We start from the raw sequence: 17072 nt of genomic DNA on the forward strand, positions 1-17072 counted from the left end.
AATGTAACAACACAGGGTTTACTCCACAAATGCCTGATGGTGTGTATTTTATTTATTTTAAGGAATGTATAATCGTTCCTTCACCATCTGAAAACTTACCCGTAAGACGGCCAAGTGACCGCAAAAGCAATCAAACGTTGAAACCATAAATCTTAAACTACCCCTCTAAGATGGTACCCTTTGGGTTTCCACAGAACAAACAGAGGTCAAGGTCTTAGTATCTCAGAGGGTGTCTGTTTTTTTCAAGCTTCACTGTGTAAGATAATCATATTTATAGGAAAAGACTCAAAGGGCTGGAGAGATGGCTCAGTGGTTAAGAGCACTGGCTGCTCTTCCAGAGGACCCAGGTTCAATTCCCAGCACCCACATGGCGTACACCTGTCTGTAACTCCTGTTTCACCCTCACGCAGACCTACATGCAGGCAAAACCACCAATGCACATGAAATAAAAAAAAAGAAAAGATTCGATATCTGGATTACAAACAAGCAAGATCATAATTTTTGTAGTAAACGTGTTCCCAATGTGCATGTATGTACTTAATTTTATTCATGCTATATTATAGCCACGTGAATAACGACATTAACACCAACAAAACCTCCATCAAAAATCTGAAAAGTGAAGAGAGGGGGAAGCCCAGGCTGGGCAACCACAGCATACGCCTGTAATTCCAGCCCGGTGTACATAGGAGACCCTCCCAAAAGGAGATAGTGGGACGGAGGGAATATGAATGAATGAAAGAATGAACAGGTTTGGGGATAGGAAATTGCAATTAACTCTGTAAAGAAGAAGATGAGGTCCAAAGTGGTACTTAGAGGCTCTGCGTGTTCTGAGGAGGTGTGATCTTTCACAGAGGATGTGAAGAGGCTGTACCCTCTCCCTAGGCCTCCACAGGGGCCTGAGAGCTTCCTCCCGCAGATGACCTCCATAGGGCTCCGGCCCGGAGTGTAGTGAAGGTGAAGGGTGGGGTGGCGGCGGGACATTCCCGCCCCGCTAACAAAGGCAGCGGAGGGACTCCCAGAGCCGGGAAAGCCGCGCGGGGACGAAGGGTTAACCGGGAGCCGGCTCCCGCGCGCATCCCGGCCCCCGCCCTCCCGTCGCTAGGAGACGCCGGAAGTGGGGGAGGGGCGGCGCGAGTGGGAATCTTTTTTCGGGCGCTCGGGGGCGGAGGGAGGGGAGCGCGCGTGCGCGCGCCCGCCCGCCCGCCCGTCGCCGCGGTGACCGTCCTCGCGGCCCGTCGGCTCGCGCCCCGCCCCCGTCCCCGCCGCCCCCTCCCCCTCCCCCCTTGATGCGCGCCGGGGGTGCCGCTCGCTCCTCCCGATTCCCGCCTCGGTCGCCGCTGCTCCTCCTCTCCCAGGCGTCGCGGCGGCCGCTGCCTCTGCGGGCTGTATGAGAAGGAGGAGGAGGAGGAGGAGGAGGAGGAGGATGTGAAGATGGCGGAGCTGCAGATGCTGCTGGAAGAGGAAATCCCGGGGGGCCGCCGGGCCCTCTTCGACAGCTACACGAATCTGGAGCGGGTGGCCGACTACTGCGAGAACAACTACATCCAGGTGCGACGCGTCAGGGCGCGGGGTGTGAGGGGCGCGCGGGGGCGCGGGCGAGCCGAGGAGGCCGCGCGGTGCTCGGCCCCGGGAGCCACGCCGGGAGCCACGCCGGGGTGGGGACGGGGCGAGGGCGGCGGCTCGGGGGAGCGGAGTCTGCAGAACGGACGCCCCCTGAAGCCCGGAGCCGGTCCTCCGTGCGGTGCGTGTGTGGCGTCCCGCCTCCTCTCCTCTGCCCCCGCACTCCTCGCCTGTCAGCGTTCTGGATGGCGGAGGAGGTGGAGAGTGGCATTTTCTGTATAACGGAATCCTGCTCGGATAGCAGGGCAGTGAGTGATAACAGGGATAGGTTACCCTCTGCTCAAATTCTGAACTATATTTAAAGGGGTCCTGTTCGTGCAAAGTGAAATGCCTCAGTTTTCCATTCCTGTGAATGCACCTTGAAGACAAAACAAAAATTCTTAACCCTTAAGTTTTTTTTTTTTATGTTGTTTTAAGGTTGTAAAGGGGACACGGTGGAACGGCTGTCTCTTATTACAAGTTAATGCCATTTTCTCCTCCTTTGGAGAATGGGAAACTGCTTGATAATGAGCCGATTTTCCTCCCCAGGCCCCGTTAGAATAGGATATTTTCCTATAAGAAAGAGAACTGTGACTATTTTTCACAGAGATTTAGGAAAATGAACCACATGGTTTATTCTCTCTCCCCCCACCCCATGATGATTGGTTTGGCACAGGGACTCAGTGTGTGTGTGTGTGTGTGTGTGTGTGTGTGTGTGTGTGTGTAGGAAGGTGAGAAGGGAGGGGGGGCCATTGGTGAGATAGGAGTGTGTGTGTTTTGGGGGGAGACATTGGTGAGCTGAGAAACAGCTGGTCATGGGATAAATGTAAAAATCTTATGGATTAAAACAACACTTTTAAAAATTTACTCATGGTTTGCAAATCCAATTTTCCGTAGGGCTTATACTGAATTACAGGTGCTCGGGGTTTTTTTTTTTTCCCCCACTCTCATTTAAATTCTCTTTGGATAAAGTGGAAATGGCAGCATGGTGTTAAACTGTTACCTGCTCTTTAATGTTCTTGTTCCTACTGGAGTCTCTGCGGATACCTTCAACATCAGTTATATTGGAAAATATAAACAAAAACTCCCGAGATTCTGTAATTTACAGGTTAAGTTTTTCTTTTTTCTTTCTTTTTTTTGAGGACCACATGGTTAATAAAAAATAATGTATGTGAACTCTATTATTGTGTTGTAAACATTTGTATTGGAGAATGAATCAGATGGAATTGAATCTCCTTCAAAGAAGTGGTTGAAAGTGTATGATCAGTAAGAAGTGTGTCTTTGGTCAGAGAGTGATTAAAAACAAAAAACAAACCCTCCACAGATGTTTGTCATACACCATACTAATATAGAGCTCTGGAGGAATGATTCAGGGGTTTTATTGCTTAATTTTTGCTTGTCTTCTTTGGCCCAAAACTGTTGAAGGTATACTCCCAAAGTCTTAAGGGGTTTATAATGTGGTTTAAGAGACTGACCTTTCAGCGAGTTAGATGCCCATTAATACCACATATTCCCAGCTCTCCCTGTTGGACGGTCCTCCACTGGCGATTTCAATCAAATGATGAGTGATGCATTCCCTTTGTATAAATGCAAACAGGCTTTTTTTTTTTTTGGGTCATTCCTTAAATGATACTATTGAACATGGCATTTACATGTTGTTAAGTACTATAAGTATGTACACATTTAAAGTATAGGGGAGGATGTGTGACAGCTTATATGTAAATATGCCATTTTATGTAAAGGACTTGAATATCCAAAGATGGTGGGGTTGGGGGTTTGGGAGAGCATGGAAGGGTTTCCTAGAACTAATCCCTATTGGATACCGACAAACAAACCTAGCATAGTTAATTTATACTTTGTAGTGGATTGTGGGGAGGAAGATTATGCTTATTTTCAGGTATTCACAGCTGCTGGGAGAAGCAAAACCTAAAAGACCAAAAGCCCTACTTTTGTTGCCTGTGTAGCATATTATGGGAAAATGTTGTAGGGAGAGAAATTGGGGGATGGAAAAGTGATTAGATTGCAATTGTGGCCAACTAATAAGAAACAGGTCTGGGGGCTGGAGAGATGGCTTAGTGGTTAAGAGCATTGTCTGCTCTTCTAAAGGACCTGAGTTCAATTCCCAGCACCCACATGGCAGCTCATAATTGTCTGTAACTCCAGTGCCAAGGCTTTAAGAAACAGGTCTGTCTACTTTGAAAGATGAGTGCTACTATAATTCTAGATTATAATTGTCAGGTTAAAAGTACATAAATTAATACAACGGAGAAGTGAAGGAGATTAGCACTTGTCTTAAATTTTATAATTATTCTATCTTAAAGAGTGTCAAAGTTGGTCTGTTACTAATTCCTTATTCAATTTTGGTGTTGGGAATTGACCACAGGATCTTGGGCATGCTAAGAATACATTTTACCGTGGAATTATACTACTAAGTATAGTTTCCACTTTATCTCCTGGGTTGTCCCCTGTTGCTGGACTCTGGATTGCTGCTGTGCTTTCCCGGGATGATACTCCTTACGTGATTTGTTGCAGCACAGTGATAAGCAGAATCGGTGCTGCTTGGTTTGTGCTGAGCCAGCAGTGCATTTGGCTGGTCCTTCTAGTGATGATGGAAAGACTGACCAGCAGAGTCTTGATGCTGTCTGTGAGCCTGTAAGACATGAAAGTGTAATTGGCAGGATCGCTGAGCAAATGCTCTATTAAGCTTTTCATGCTATTGTGCCTTAGCTTCTAGCTCCAATTAACTAACTCAACACTGGTTTCATTGTATCAAAATGTAACTTGTTTTTGTTTTTGTTGTTTTTAGAGACAGGGTTTCTCTGTACCCCTGGTTGTCTTAGAACTCACTTGTAGACCAGGCTGGCCTCAAACTCACAGCTATCCACCTGCCTCTGCCTCCTGAGTGCTGGGATTAAAGATGTGTGCTACCACGCCTGGCTTTTGTTTTTTTTTTTTAATTAACTTGGAACTTAGTCATTTTAAAAGAATTTAATGAATCATTTTAGTGTTTTAAATAAGTTTGTTGTTTTCCTGAAGTAAATCTGAAAAATCAACTTGTCCAAATTTACAATTTTCTGTTACATAAAATAAAGTTACTGTGTCTTTTATTTGGAATTCATATAGATAAGAAGAAAATCCTTCCCCCTGAACCCCCAAGACAGGGTTTCTCTGTGTGGTTTTGGCTGTTCTAGAACTCATTCTATAGACCAGCCTGGTCTCAAACTCACAGATCTGCCTGCCTCTGCCTCCACCTCAGGAGTGCTTGGATTACAGACATGTGCCATGGCACCTAGCAAAGGTCTCAATTTTTAAAAATATATGTACATTTATTTATACATATATATACACACATATATAAAGGGAGGAATCATTCTTCAGGAGATTTATTTGGAACAAAAATTAAAAAGTTTACCCCACACCTTTATTCCCACTACTCAGTAGGCAAGGGCCAGCCGATCTCTGGTTCAAGGCTCCCTGGTCTACATAGGGAGTTCCAGGACAGCCTATGTAGTGAGACACTCTGTCTCAGAAACCAAAAACATGAGAAGGACTTAAAATGGGTGTGGAAGGGCATCACTGAGCAGAAATTTGAGTGGCAGTAGTTACATCCTTCCCAACTTTGTGCTTTGTCTCCACTGAGAGGAATGGACTGAGTAGGTGGACATTGGGCTGAGTGAGGGAGAGAAAATTCCCAGAGATGAGGTTTCTCACCCCCTGAGAAAGAAGTCCTAATTTTCAGGAGAGACACTTTGGCGAATGGGTTTTCAGTGACAAACTAGTCATTATCAATACTTTTGACAGGATTGTAAAAGTAGATTAAGTTGTACCCTGGGCTCGTTGCTTTCCTTCAAATGTCTTCATTTGTGTGCGTCCTGTGCTTTCTTGAGGTACTTCAGTAGCCTTGTAATTATTGTTAGTCCAGGATCTTCAGTTCCGTCTTATGTTGCCTTTTCTTGAAGCCTTGGCTGCTACAAAACTGTCCCTTGACCCAATCAACAGAAGCCTTTCTGTTTACCTTTTATTTTTACTGTGATAGTTTTCTTTTAGCCAGAGTCTTTTCTCCACTAGATGTGCAGTTATAAGTAGAATTGCTTTACTTATCTGTAGAATATGTAGTGGAAATAGTTTTGCACATGGGCTGTTTTTGTTTATATAGTATGTAGTGAGTGTGAGGGCCGTCCTCTCACCAATAAACAGTAGCCCGTTCTTAGACTTCATAATTAAACTTTTATGGAACTCCTTTGCAGTTTGGAGTCATAAAACAGTAAGAATCATGCAGTCTGTTTTGAAATACTTAATTTTTTCTTCTGTTTTTTTCCAGACAAGTATCCCTGTGTAGCCTTGGCTATCCTGGTTTTAGTCTGTAGACCAGGCTGGCCTCGAACTCACAGCTATCTACCTGCCTCTGTCTCCCGAGTGCTGGGATTACAGGTGTACACCTTTACCGCCCGGCACAAGGAAAACGTTTTAATTTTAATTTATTTGCAGGTAGTATGCATTGATACAGAAACACAGGGTAGCAGGAAAGTTTTGTTTTCAGTCATTTACAGCTTGGTTATTTTAAATTTTGATTTCTCAAGTCAAATTTACTGAGGTTTATACAACTGTAGTACAGATCACCCTTTGGGGGTGTACAAGTGATGCGGTGGAGTGATGGTGGGGTGGTGAAGAGCACCTGCTGCTCTGGCAGTTGGGTTCCCAGCACCACACTGTGTCTCACAACCATCTCTTAACTCCAGTTCTAGGGAATTTAGTGCTATCTTCTGGTCTCGGTAGGCAACAGGAGACCGTGTGGCATTCATACATACATACATGCAGGCAAAATAGTCCACTTAAAATATAAAAAAATAACAAGTTCAGTCAGGGATGCATAGGCTGGCAGATCTCTGTGAGTTCTAGGCCAGTCTGGTCTACATTGTGAATCCAGGACAGGCAAGCTACATAGAGAAACCCTCTCTTGAAAAAAACTAACCTCCCTCCTCCTCCCCCCTAAAAGAAGAAAGAAAGTTTGATAAACTGTTACAGAGTCAGGCCCTGGGGATGTAGCGCAGCGGAAGTGTGCCCATGTGTATGAGCATGAGTCTGGCTTCAAGTCCTAGCACAGCAAAGGAATCCTTTCACACTCATCCTACTTCCATAATATAAGCTTATGTTTGGTTTTTTGAGACAGGGTCTCTCTGTGTAGCCTTGGCTGTCCTGGACTCACTTTGTAGACCAGGCTGGCCTCGAACTCTCAGAGATCCGCCTGCCTCTGCCTCCTGAACGCTGGGATTAAAGGCGAGCACCACTATGTTCAGCTATAATATAAGCTTTTCTTTTTACATATTGTATTCGTCCTTCCCTTCATTCCCAACCTTTGACAAACGCAGTGTTTTTTCTCCCTATAGTTTTTGCCTTTTTCACAATGTCCTTTTATTTGTTTTTGATTTATTAAAAAAAAAAGTGGGCTAGAGAGATGGCTCAAAGTTAAGAGCATTGGCTGCTCTTCCAGAGGTCATAAGTACAATTCCCAGCAACTAATGGTGACTCAGAACCGTCTATAATGAGATCTGATACCCTCTTCTAGCATGCAGGAACACATGTAGACAGAATATTGTATTCATAATAAGTAAATAAATCTTTAAAAAAGGTATATTTTGTGTATGAGTGTCCTATCTGCATGTACACTTGCATGGGAGAAGAAGGCATCAAATCCCAGTATGGATGGTTGTGAGCTACCATGTGGTTGCTGGGAATTGAACTCAGGGCCTCTGGAAAACAGACTGTGCTCTTAGCTATTGAGCCAGCACCCCCACCCCCATGCTTTCTAAATGGATGTATTGATTATATAGTCTTTTTCATGTTTGTTTGACTTCTCCATTTAACATACTCATTTTTGAATATCAATGCTGTGTATTTCATTCTGTTTTGCTGACAAGTATATAGAAGAATTAGAGTTTATTTGACTCGTCTATTATTGTATATCTCGGTTGTTTCTAGCATTAGCCACTGATCAAGACAGCTATAATCATTTGCCTCCATGTGCCTTAAAAAAAAAAAAGATTTATTTATTTATTTTGTATATAGTGTGCTGCCTGCACACCAGAAGAGGGCACCAGATCTCATTATAGATGGTTGTGAGCCACCATGTGGTTGCTGGGAATTGAACTCAGGACCTCTGGAAGAGCAGCCAGTGCTCTTAACCTCTGAGCCATCTCGCTCTAGCCCCTCCAGGTGCCTTTTGAGTAAAGGGAAGTGAATGGCTTCTGCCATCTTCCCACTCTGGGGAAGGTGAATGTATCCATGTGGTATGCAGTTTGACTGCTGCAGATCTGAGTCGTAGCACAATTGTGTTGCCTTTATACTGTGAGATAAGAGGTCTGTGGGAAGCTACCACAGAGCCTTTTCTGTCCATTTCCTGGTCTAACAGGGAGGCTGTCATTTGTGGCCCTCTGGGTTGTGATGGAACAAGGCTTTCTGCTAGTACTCCTTTTAGGCACAGCCGTGGCTGTGAAACTTCAGCTGCAGAAGGGCATTGATTGCTCACAAGTGTCATATCACCCATGCTGCATTGCACGGCACCTTTTCCCTTGGCATCATACAAGATCTGAATCTTTCGTTACTTTTTTTTATAAATAGTGGACCTTCTGAGTAGGTCAAGGTTTTTTCCTTTTGCTTTAAAAAAAAATATTGGGTTTATTGAACCACAGGGTAAACTACCTGTTTAACTTTACAGAAATCACCACATGCTTTTCTGTGGTGCTATTTTGCGTTCCTAACAGCAAAGGCTGTTATTCTGCATCCTTGTCAACATCTGGGTTTGTCAGGTATTGTGCTTTGTACAGCTGTTATAAACATTCATGACAACCCCCAAGCTAATTCATACTCATACATGAAAGCTGAAATTCTTTTTGTTGTTGTTGTTTTTTCCTTTTTTTTTTCTTTTTTTTTTTTCCCCTCCTACAAATGTTGTTGTTTTTTCAAGACAGAGTTTCTCTGTAGCCTTGGCTGTCCTGAACTTTGTAGAGCAGGCTGGCCTCGAACTCACAGTGATCCACCTGCCTCTGCTTCCTGAGTGCTGGGACTGCAGGCATGCACCACCATCCCTGGCCTGAAATTCTTTTTATTATTAGAATCAAGAGTTCCCTGACTAATGGTTCTTAATTTAATTTAATTTTTATGGGTGTTGCCCATGTCCACATGTCTGTGCACTGCATGTGTGCTGGTGCTCATGGAGGCCAGTAAAAGGGCATCAGATGCCCTGGAGCTGGAGTTCCAGATGGTTGTGAGCCACTTCTAGGAATCGAACCCTGGTCCTCTGCAAGAACAGCCAGTGCTTTTAAGCACTGAGCCATCTCTACAGTCCCTCATAGTTTCCTTAAACATAACACTATTTATGAAAAATACTAGAAGTCCTAGTCAGACCACTTAGGAAAGAAAAAGAAAAAAGATAGCCACACTGGAAAAGTGGTTGTTTTTGTTTACAGATAACTGATCTCTTATTTTCGAATTTATTATTAATACTATTTTTGGTGACAGTGCAGACAGAAAAGCATGATTGTATACACAGAAAACCATAAAGACACAATCAAAACAAAGTTAAAAATAACAAGGTCAAAGCTGGGCGTGGTGGCGCACACCTGTAACCCCAGCACTAGGCAGAGGCAGGCGGATTGTGAGCTCCAGGCCAGCCTGGTCTACAAAGTGAGTCCAGGACAGCCAAGGCTACTCAGAGAAACCCTGTCTTGAAAAACAAACAAACGAAAAGCTTAGGAATAAATTAGTAATTACCAAGGAGGTAAAATATCTACATACTAAAAGCTATAAGGCACTTATGAATATAAGACGCAATGAGTGGAAGGATTTGTGATTATGGGTTGTAGAATGAATAGTGTCCACACTACCCAAAGCTGCCTGTGAATGTAGTGTAATCACTGTCATCAGGAGTTCCAATAGAGTTTTTTTTGTTTTGTTTTTTTTTTTTTTTACAAAAATTAGAAAATCCTAATTTATATGGAACCTCAGAGACTGGATACTCATCACCATCTTGAGGCCAACAAAATTGGAGACATAGTACTCTGTTATCTCAGAGTATATTACAAAGCGATTGTAACCAAAATGGCATGGGACCAGCATAAAACGGTCCTATGGCAATAGAACAGAATAGCAAGCTCAAAAATATGTAGTCGACTGCGCTTTCTCTTTGATATATAGTAAGACTACACAGCAGGGAAAGATGGCCTTCAATTAAAGGGAAAACTGTCTTCACATGTGAAGTAATGAGATGGGACTCTGTATTCTAAACACAAAAATTAACTTGACGGCCCAGTGCTTAAGGTGCTTGCTGTGCAAGTCTGGTAATCTGAATTTGAGTCTTGGGACTTGCATAAATGTGAGAGCTGACTGTATTGTTTTCCTTTGACTTCTACATGTACAGTGGCATGCATGCCCATGTCTCTTATACACACACACACACACACACACACACACACACACACATAAAAAATTGAAAAAATTAACTTGAAGTAGGTTAAAGACTTAAATATAAGATTTGAAATTTTAATCTGACAGAAGACATTGGGGAAAGCTCTTCCACACGGGTATTGGCAATAACTTTTTATTTCAACAGAGCATCAAAGTACAGGCCACAGAAGCAACTATAAATAAGAACAATGCATCAAACTAAAAATATAAATAACTCATGAAACACAATAGCGTAGACCCCAAACCAAGTTTTAAAAATGTGGATAGAATGGAGCTGGAGAGATGACTCAGTGGTTAAGAGCACTGGCTGCTCCTGCAGTGGTCCTCAGTTCAATTCCTGGCCCCCACAGGACAGCTCACAGCTGTCTGACACTCCAGTTCCAGAGGATCCCACACCCTATCCCAGATACAGGTGCAGGCAAAACAATGCAAATAAAGCAAACTATAAAAAATTGGGTATCCCAGCTCTTGGGAGACAGGCAGGTGTATCTCTTGAGTTTAGGGCTACATACAGAAACCCTGTGTCAGAACAAAAGTGGGTATAGGACATTATCTTCCCATGATCAAGATAATGTTCTGACTGACAAAAGCAACTTAAGAGAGAAAGGGTTTCTTCTGGTTCACTGTTCAGGGGTTTGTCATGATGGGGAAGTCCAAATGTCAGGAGCTTGAAGCAGCTGGGCACGGTGATTAACACGTGCACTGTGCTGCCCACACTGCTTTCTTTGTTTTGCACCGCTGTCCAGGATCCCCTGCCCAGGGAATATTGTTCCCACAGTTAAGGTGTACATTCTCACAAGATTAATGTAATCACCCTCACAGAATTTCCCAGAAGTCTTACTCCAGGTGATTTTTTTAAAAGATTCTGTCAAGGTGATAGTTAATGTTAACTATAATAGACTTGAAAAGACAACATCAAAGAAGACAGGCAAATGAGCATCAGGTATATGGACAGTATCCCACAGGTAATTGTTGGGAAACATAAACCAAAGGTACAGTGAGGCTTCCTTCACCTATTAGGATGGTGTCGTAAAGAAGGTAGTGCCAGCAAGATGTGGAGAAAAGGGAATTCTTGGTGGTGATGTGAGTTGTTAAAGCCATTATAGAAAGTGACATGGAAGTTTTTTGGTTCTGGGTGGTTTTTTTTTTTTTTTTTTTTTGTCAGAAAATGAAAAGTAGGACAACATTGTGCTCTAGCAGTCCCACTTTTGGATATATATTCTACCTTTGGATCTTCATCTCATAAAGGAAACTGTTGCAAAGAGGCACATGTTCTCACATGTCCATTTTAGTTTTATTTTCAATGGCCTAGTAGATGTGGAAACAAGTATTCAACAAATGAATGGATAAAAAAGTGGCACAGGTCCATATATACAAAGAAATATTACTCAATAAAACCTGCTAGGTGGGCAATCTGGATGAACCTTGAACACTAAACAAACAAAAGGACAAGTGTTGTCTTTTTTTCTTTTTCTCCTTTTTATTTGTTTGTTTTTTTTTTTGTTTTTTTTTTTGAGATGGTTTCTCTGTGTAGCCCTGGCTGTCCTGGAACTTGCTCTGTCGACCAGTCTGGCCTCGAACTCGAGATCAGTTTGCCTCTGCCTCCCTAGTGCTGGGATTAAAGGCCTGTGCCACCATTGCCTGGCAAATGCTGTGATTTTACAATCTGAAAAATGCAAATTTAGAAGCAGAGAGAAATGGTAGTTGCTGTTGGTGGTGTTGGATCAGAGGGCATAAATTGATCAAGTGAATCTGGGAGGTCTGATGTATTGCATTGTGAGTTAATGCACAGTATATACTTGAAATTGATAAGACTAGATCTTAAGTGCCTTCTCCAAAGGTAGCCCGTGTGACATGATGGATGTGTGACTTAGCTTATGGTAGTCATTTATTGTCTGTCTATCAAATGATGTTGGTGTAACTGTGTGGGACCCTATCTATCTATGCAAGGTGAGTGCTCAGCTGCCGAACAGCGCTGCAGTGCAGTGTTGATGTATTCAAAACTATGTACTTTTAAAGTACATACAACTTTTAATTGTTATTTATATATCAGTGAAGCTGAAGATTGTATTTCAAAAAGAACAAAAACGCCGCAAACCACAAATGGTATGGCTTCTAGCCTTGACCTCATCTTGCTACACTTTTCTACTCTGTTCAGTATGCCAGCTACTTTGCTGGTTATTCATGCATGTGCATGCCAGAAGTCAGCTTCTAGCGCCGTTCCTGTAGGGCTGCTTACCTTGTTGTCTGAGTCAGTTTCTTTTTGGTCTTGTCTTACCAATTAGGATAGGGTGAGTGCTCAGCACACCCCCCCCTGTTTCCACCCTCAAGCGCTGGGTTTAGAAGCCTATGCCTAGTGTGTTGTGGGCTCCAGCTCAGGTGCTCATGCTTGTGTGGCAGATACTTTACTGATGCAGTCATTCCTTGCCCCAGGCTTCCTTTTTTCTTTCTTTTCTTTCTTTCTTTTTTTTCTTTTTGCCTCCCAAACCAGGTGGGTGTACTTTGTGCCTTAAGGCCTTTGGCTTGTGCTTGTTGTGGTCTCTGGAGAGTTCCATGACTGGCTCATTTGCCCCTTCCTTCCTTCCTTCCTCTCTCCCCTTTGCCTGTACTTTTCTCTCCACATTTTATTTATTTTCTGCACATTACCACATTACAGAGAATGTTTATTTTTCTGCTTTCCTTCCTGTCAGTGAGGGAAAGGATGCATGGATTTATTTATTTCTATCTTGTTTATTTCCAGCACCTAGGAAATCTAAGAATTGGTTAAGATCAACAAATTAAGTCTTTCCTAGCAAACAGTGGAAAAATTCTTAGAGGAGTGAAATAAATTAGTTTTTACAAATTTGAATAGTGTATATAGATTTATGCTAAGGAAAAAAAGAAAGTTGGTAAATATATTTTCCCAAGTATTCAACACAGATATGGTCCACAGAATGGAGATTAGTGTTCATACATGGTTGGTGTTTTAGAGTTAGTGCAGTTCATTTATGTTAGTTGGTGCAAGACTTGTGCATTAGTGGATGCTTATCAAATCCTGAGTTACCTACAGCTTCCAGGATGTAGCAAAAGAGATTGTTCTCTTTTATAAAATTAGGGAAGTGACCTTGCTGGTCTGAAGTTCTGTGGACAGGAATGGTATTGTTTTGCTTGTTCTTTTTGTGTGTATATACTTTTTGTTTTTAAAAAATGATCTTGATACATTTTTGTTGTCTTTTCATTTAAAAATCTCATTAAGTGTCTTCCTCTGCTGAGAGCTGAGTGGTGACTAAGTCATGGGCCCAGTGCTGAGCTCGGTTACGGTTCTGATTTCTGGTGAATAGCCTTTGTGACAACATTTGAGATAATGAGGTTGAGCTAAAAATAATATGAATTTTGTTTGTTTTGTTTTTCTTACTGTTACTCCTCTTCATTTACTTATTTATTAATGACTTTAAATAGAGGCAAGAAAAACCACTGTTAGGAACATGAAGAGTCTGCAGAAATCATGCTGAGTAGGGGCAGCCAGCAAAGGGTACCAGCTTTTTCTAGCATGTGGTGCTACAGGGCTCCTGCCTGGAGATGGTGCTGATTCCTCTTTAAAAACTGTGTCCCTGCTCTAGAAGAGTGGACTAGTTTCATAAAAAAAATTTTAGTTCCTTAGCTTAAGATACAGAAAAATAATATAAGTACACAGCCCACTACTTTTGCTTGAAAGGGAGTTGGAAGTCACTGACAATAAACGTCTCTAGTTATTTTTAAATTCCGTGGTAATGGGGTCATGTTTCTAGGTTTACATGTACAGTTATAATGTTTTAATTGATATGATTATGAACTTTATGTATAAAAATAATACCTATATACAAATTTAATATCACCAGAACCAATAGAATATTAATAATAATTATTAAAGGGTTAATAGTTTGCCTTAGATGATAGGGTAACATCATGTAACATGTACAACAGTGGTCAGGAGGATTGCTGCAGACTTACTGGTCTTCAGTCCATGTTGAGCATGTTAAAAGGCCGAATAACTTGTGCTCTGATGTTAGGGAAGGTGGTGACACTGCTAGGACAGTGGCTGTGCTGTGATGTTAGGGAAGGGGGTGGCACTGCTAGGACAGTGGCTGTGCTGTGATGTTAGGGAAGGGGGTGACACTGCTAGGACAGTGGCTGTGCTGTGATGTTAGGGAAGGGGTGACACTGCTAGGACAGTGGCTGTGCCCTGATGTTAGGGAAGGGGGTGACACTGCTAGGACAGTGGTTGTGCTGTGATGTTAGGGAAGGGGGTGACACTGCTAGGACAGTGGTTGTGCTGTGATGTTAGGGAAGGGGGTGACACTGCTAGGACAGTGGCTGTGCTGTGATGTTAGGGAAGGGGTGACACTGCTAGGACAGTGGCTGTGCTCTGATGTTAGGGAAGGGGGTGACACTGCTAGGACAGTGGCTGTGCTGTGATGTTAGGGAAGGGGGTGACACTGCTAGGACAGTGGCTGTGCTCTGATGTTAGGGAAGGGGGTGACACTGCTAGGACAGTGGTTGTGCTCTGATGTTAGGGAAGGGGGTGACACTGCTAGGACAGTGGCTGTGCTGTGATGTTAGGGAAGGGGTGACACTGCTAGGACAGTGGCTGTGCTGTGATGTTAGGGAAGGGGGTGACACTGCTAGGACAGTGGCTGTGCTGTGATGTTAGGGAAGGGGGTGACACTGCTAGGACAGTGGCTGTGCTGTGATGTTAGGGAAGGGGGTGACATTGCTAGGACAGTGGCTGTGCTGTGATGTTAGGGAAGGGGGTGACACTGCTAGGACAGTGGTTGTGCTGTGATGTTAGGGAAGGGGGTGACACTGCTGGGACAGTGGCTGTGCTGTGATGTTAGGGAAGGGGGTGACACTGCTAGGACAGTGGCTGTGCTGTGATGTTAGGGAAGGGGTGACACTGCTAGGACAGTGGCTGTGCTGTGATGTTAGGGAAGGGGGTGACACTGCTAGGACAGTGGCTGTGCTGTGATGTTAGGGAAGGGGGTGACACTGCTAGGACAGTGGCTGTGCTCTGATGTTAGGGAAGGGGGTGACACTGCTGGGACAGTGGCTGTGCTGTGATGTTAGGGAAGGGGTGACACTGCTAGGACAGTGGCTGTGCTGTGATGTTAGGGAAGGGGGTGACACTGCTAGGACAGTGGCTGTGCTCTGATGTTAGGGAAGGGGGTGACACTGCTAGGACAGTGGCTGTGCTGTGATGTTAGGGAAGGGGGTGACACTGCTAGGACAGTGGCTGTGCTGTGATGTTAGGGAAGGGGTGACACTGCTAGGACAGTGGCTGTGCTCTGATGTTAGGGAAGGGGGTGACACTGCTAGGACAGTGGCTGTGCTCTGATGTTAGGGAAGGGGGTGACACTGCTAGGACAGTGGCTGTGCTGTGATGTTAGGGAAGGGGGTGACACTGCTAGGACAGTGGCTGTGCTGTGATGTTAGGGAAGGGGTGACACTGCTAGGACAGTGGCTGTGCTGTGATGTTAGGGAAGGGGGTGACACTGCTGGGACAGCGGCTGTGCTGTGATTTTAGTGAAGGGGGTGACACTGCTGGGACAGTGGCTGTGCTCTGATGTTAGGGAAGGGGCGACACTGGTTGGACAGTGGCTGTGCTCTGATGTTAGGGAAGGGGGTGACACTGCTAGGACAGTGGCTGTGCTGTGATGTTAGGGAAGGGGCGACACTGGTTGGACAGTGGTTGTGCTGTGATGTTAGGGAAGGGGGTGACACTGCTAGGACAGTGGCTGTGCTCTGATGTTAGGGAAGGGGCGACACTGGTTGGACAGTGGCTGTGCTCTGATGTTAGGGAAGGGGGTGACACTGCTAGGACAGTGGCTGTGCTCTGATGTTAGGGAAGGGGGTGACACTGCTAGGACAGTGGCTGTGCTGTGATGTTAGGGAAGGGGCGACACTGGTTGGACAGTGGTTGTGCTCTGATGTTAGGGAAGGGGGTGACACTGCTAGGACAGTGGCTGTGCTCTGATGTTAGGGAAGGGGCGACACTGGTTGGACAGTGGCTGTGCTCTGATGTTAGGGAAGGGGGTGACACTGCTAGGACAGTGGCTGTGCTCTGATGTTAGGGAAGGGGGTGACACTGCTAGGACAGTGGCTGTGCTCTGATGTTAGGGAAGGGGCGACACTGGTTGGACAGCGGCTGTGCTGTGATGTTAGGGAAGGGGGTGACACTGCTAGGACAGTGGCTGTGCTCTGATGTTAGGGAAGGGGGCGACACTGGTTGGACAGTGGCTGTGCTCTGATGTTAGGGAAGGGGGTGACACTGCTAGGACAGTGGCTGTGCTCTGATGTTAGGGAAGGGGCGACACTGGTTGGACAGTGTGTCGGAACTCTTGGATAAGGCAGGAAAAAGGAAGCAGGCAAATCCTTAAACTTGGCTTGTCCACAGTTAGAGTGAGCCTTGCCATTTCATAGAACCAAGTGAAGGAAAACCTTCACAGATGTGCACAGAGGCATGTCTCATTCGTCATTCTAGATATTGTTAAGTGCCTGACAGTGTTAATGTTATAACCTATGTGACAGGCCTCAAGCTGCACCATTCTTTGTTTTTTTTTTGAGACAGGGTCTCTCTGTGTAGCCCTGGCTATCCTGGACTTGTTTTGTAGACCAGGCTGGCCTCGAACTCACAGTGATCCACCAGCCCCTGCCTCCTGAGTGCTGGGATTAAAGGTGTGCACCACCACCGCCTGGCTTTTCACCATTCTTAACAATGTTGGAAATGATAAAAAAATGGATATCCAAAGTTATTCATTAACATTCATTACCATGTCCTTTTGTAGAGTTCTTTCCTTCCTCTCCTGCTATCTTTACATGGGTCTTGGAGCCTGAACTGAGCTCTCGCCTCAGGTGGCAAGTGCTTTTATATTCACTGCATCTTGCTTTTTTTTTCTTTTTTAAGTCCTGTCTGTGTCCTCCCCATCTCAGACCCCTCCACCCCTCTGCCCCTGATGAGATCAAATTCTAGGCCTCATGTAAGCTTAGCAAATGCT

General features: G+C 44.4%; 1 protein-coding gene across 37 annotated transcripts in view; it reads left to right on the top strand.

Annotated features, from left to right (window-relative positions):
* Positions 1–1226: 1226 nt before the first annotated feature.
* The window catches only part of ABI2 (abl interactor 2), a 76633-nt gene continuing 60787 nt past the window's right edge, over positions 1227–17072 (top strand). For 5 of the 37 annotated variants that reach the window (XM_084779814.1, XM_084779817.1, XM_084779789.1 and 2 more), the window contains exon 1: positions 1239–1548. In XM_084779814.1, the coding sequence (XP_084635940.1) occupies positions 1432–1548 (117 nt within the window). In that variant the 5' untranslated portion in view covers positions 1239–1431. Of the gene's footprint in view, positions 1549–17072 lie in introns of all 37 variants that reach the window. The other 32 variants (XM_084779786.1, XM_084779796.1, XM_084779816.1 and 29 more) reach the window with 12 other exon arrangements.

Source organism: Acomys minous, assembly GCF_964271855.1.
Source record: "Acomys minous genome assembly, chromosome: 4".
Classification (NCBI taxonomy): domain Eukaryota; kingdom Metazoa; phylum Chordata; class Mammalia; order Rodentia; family Muridae; genus Acomys; species Acomys minous.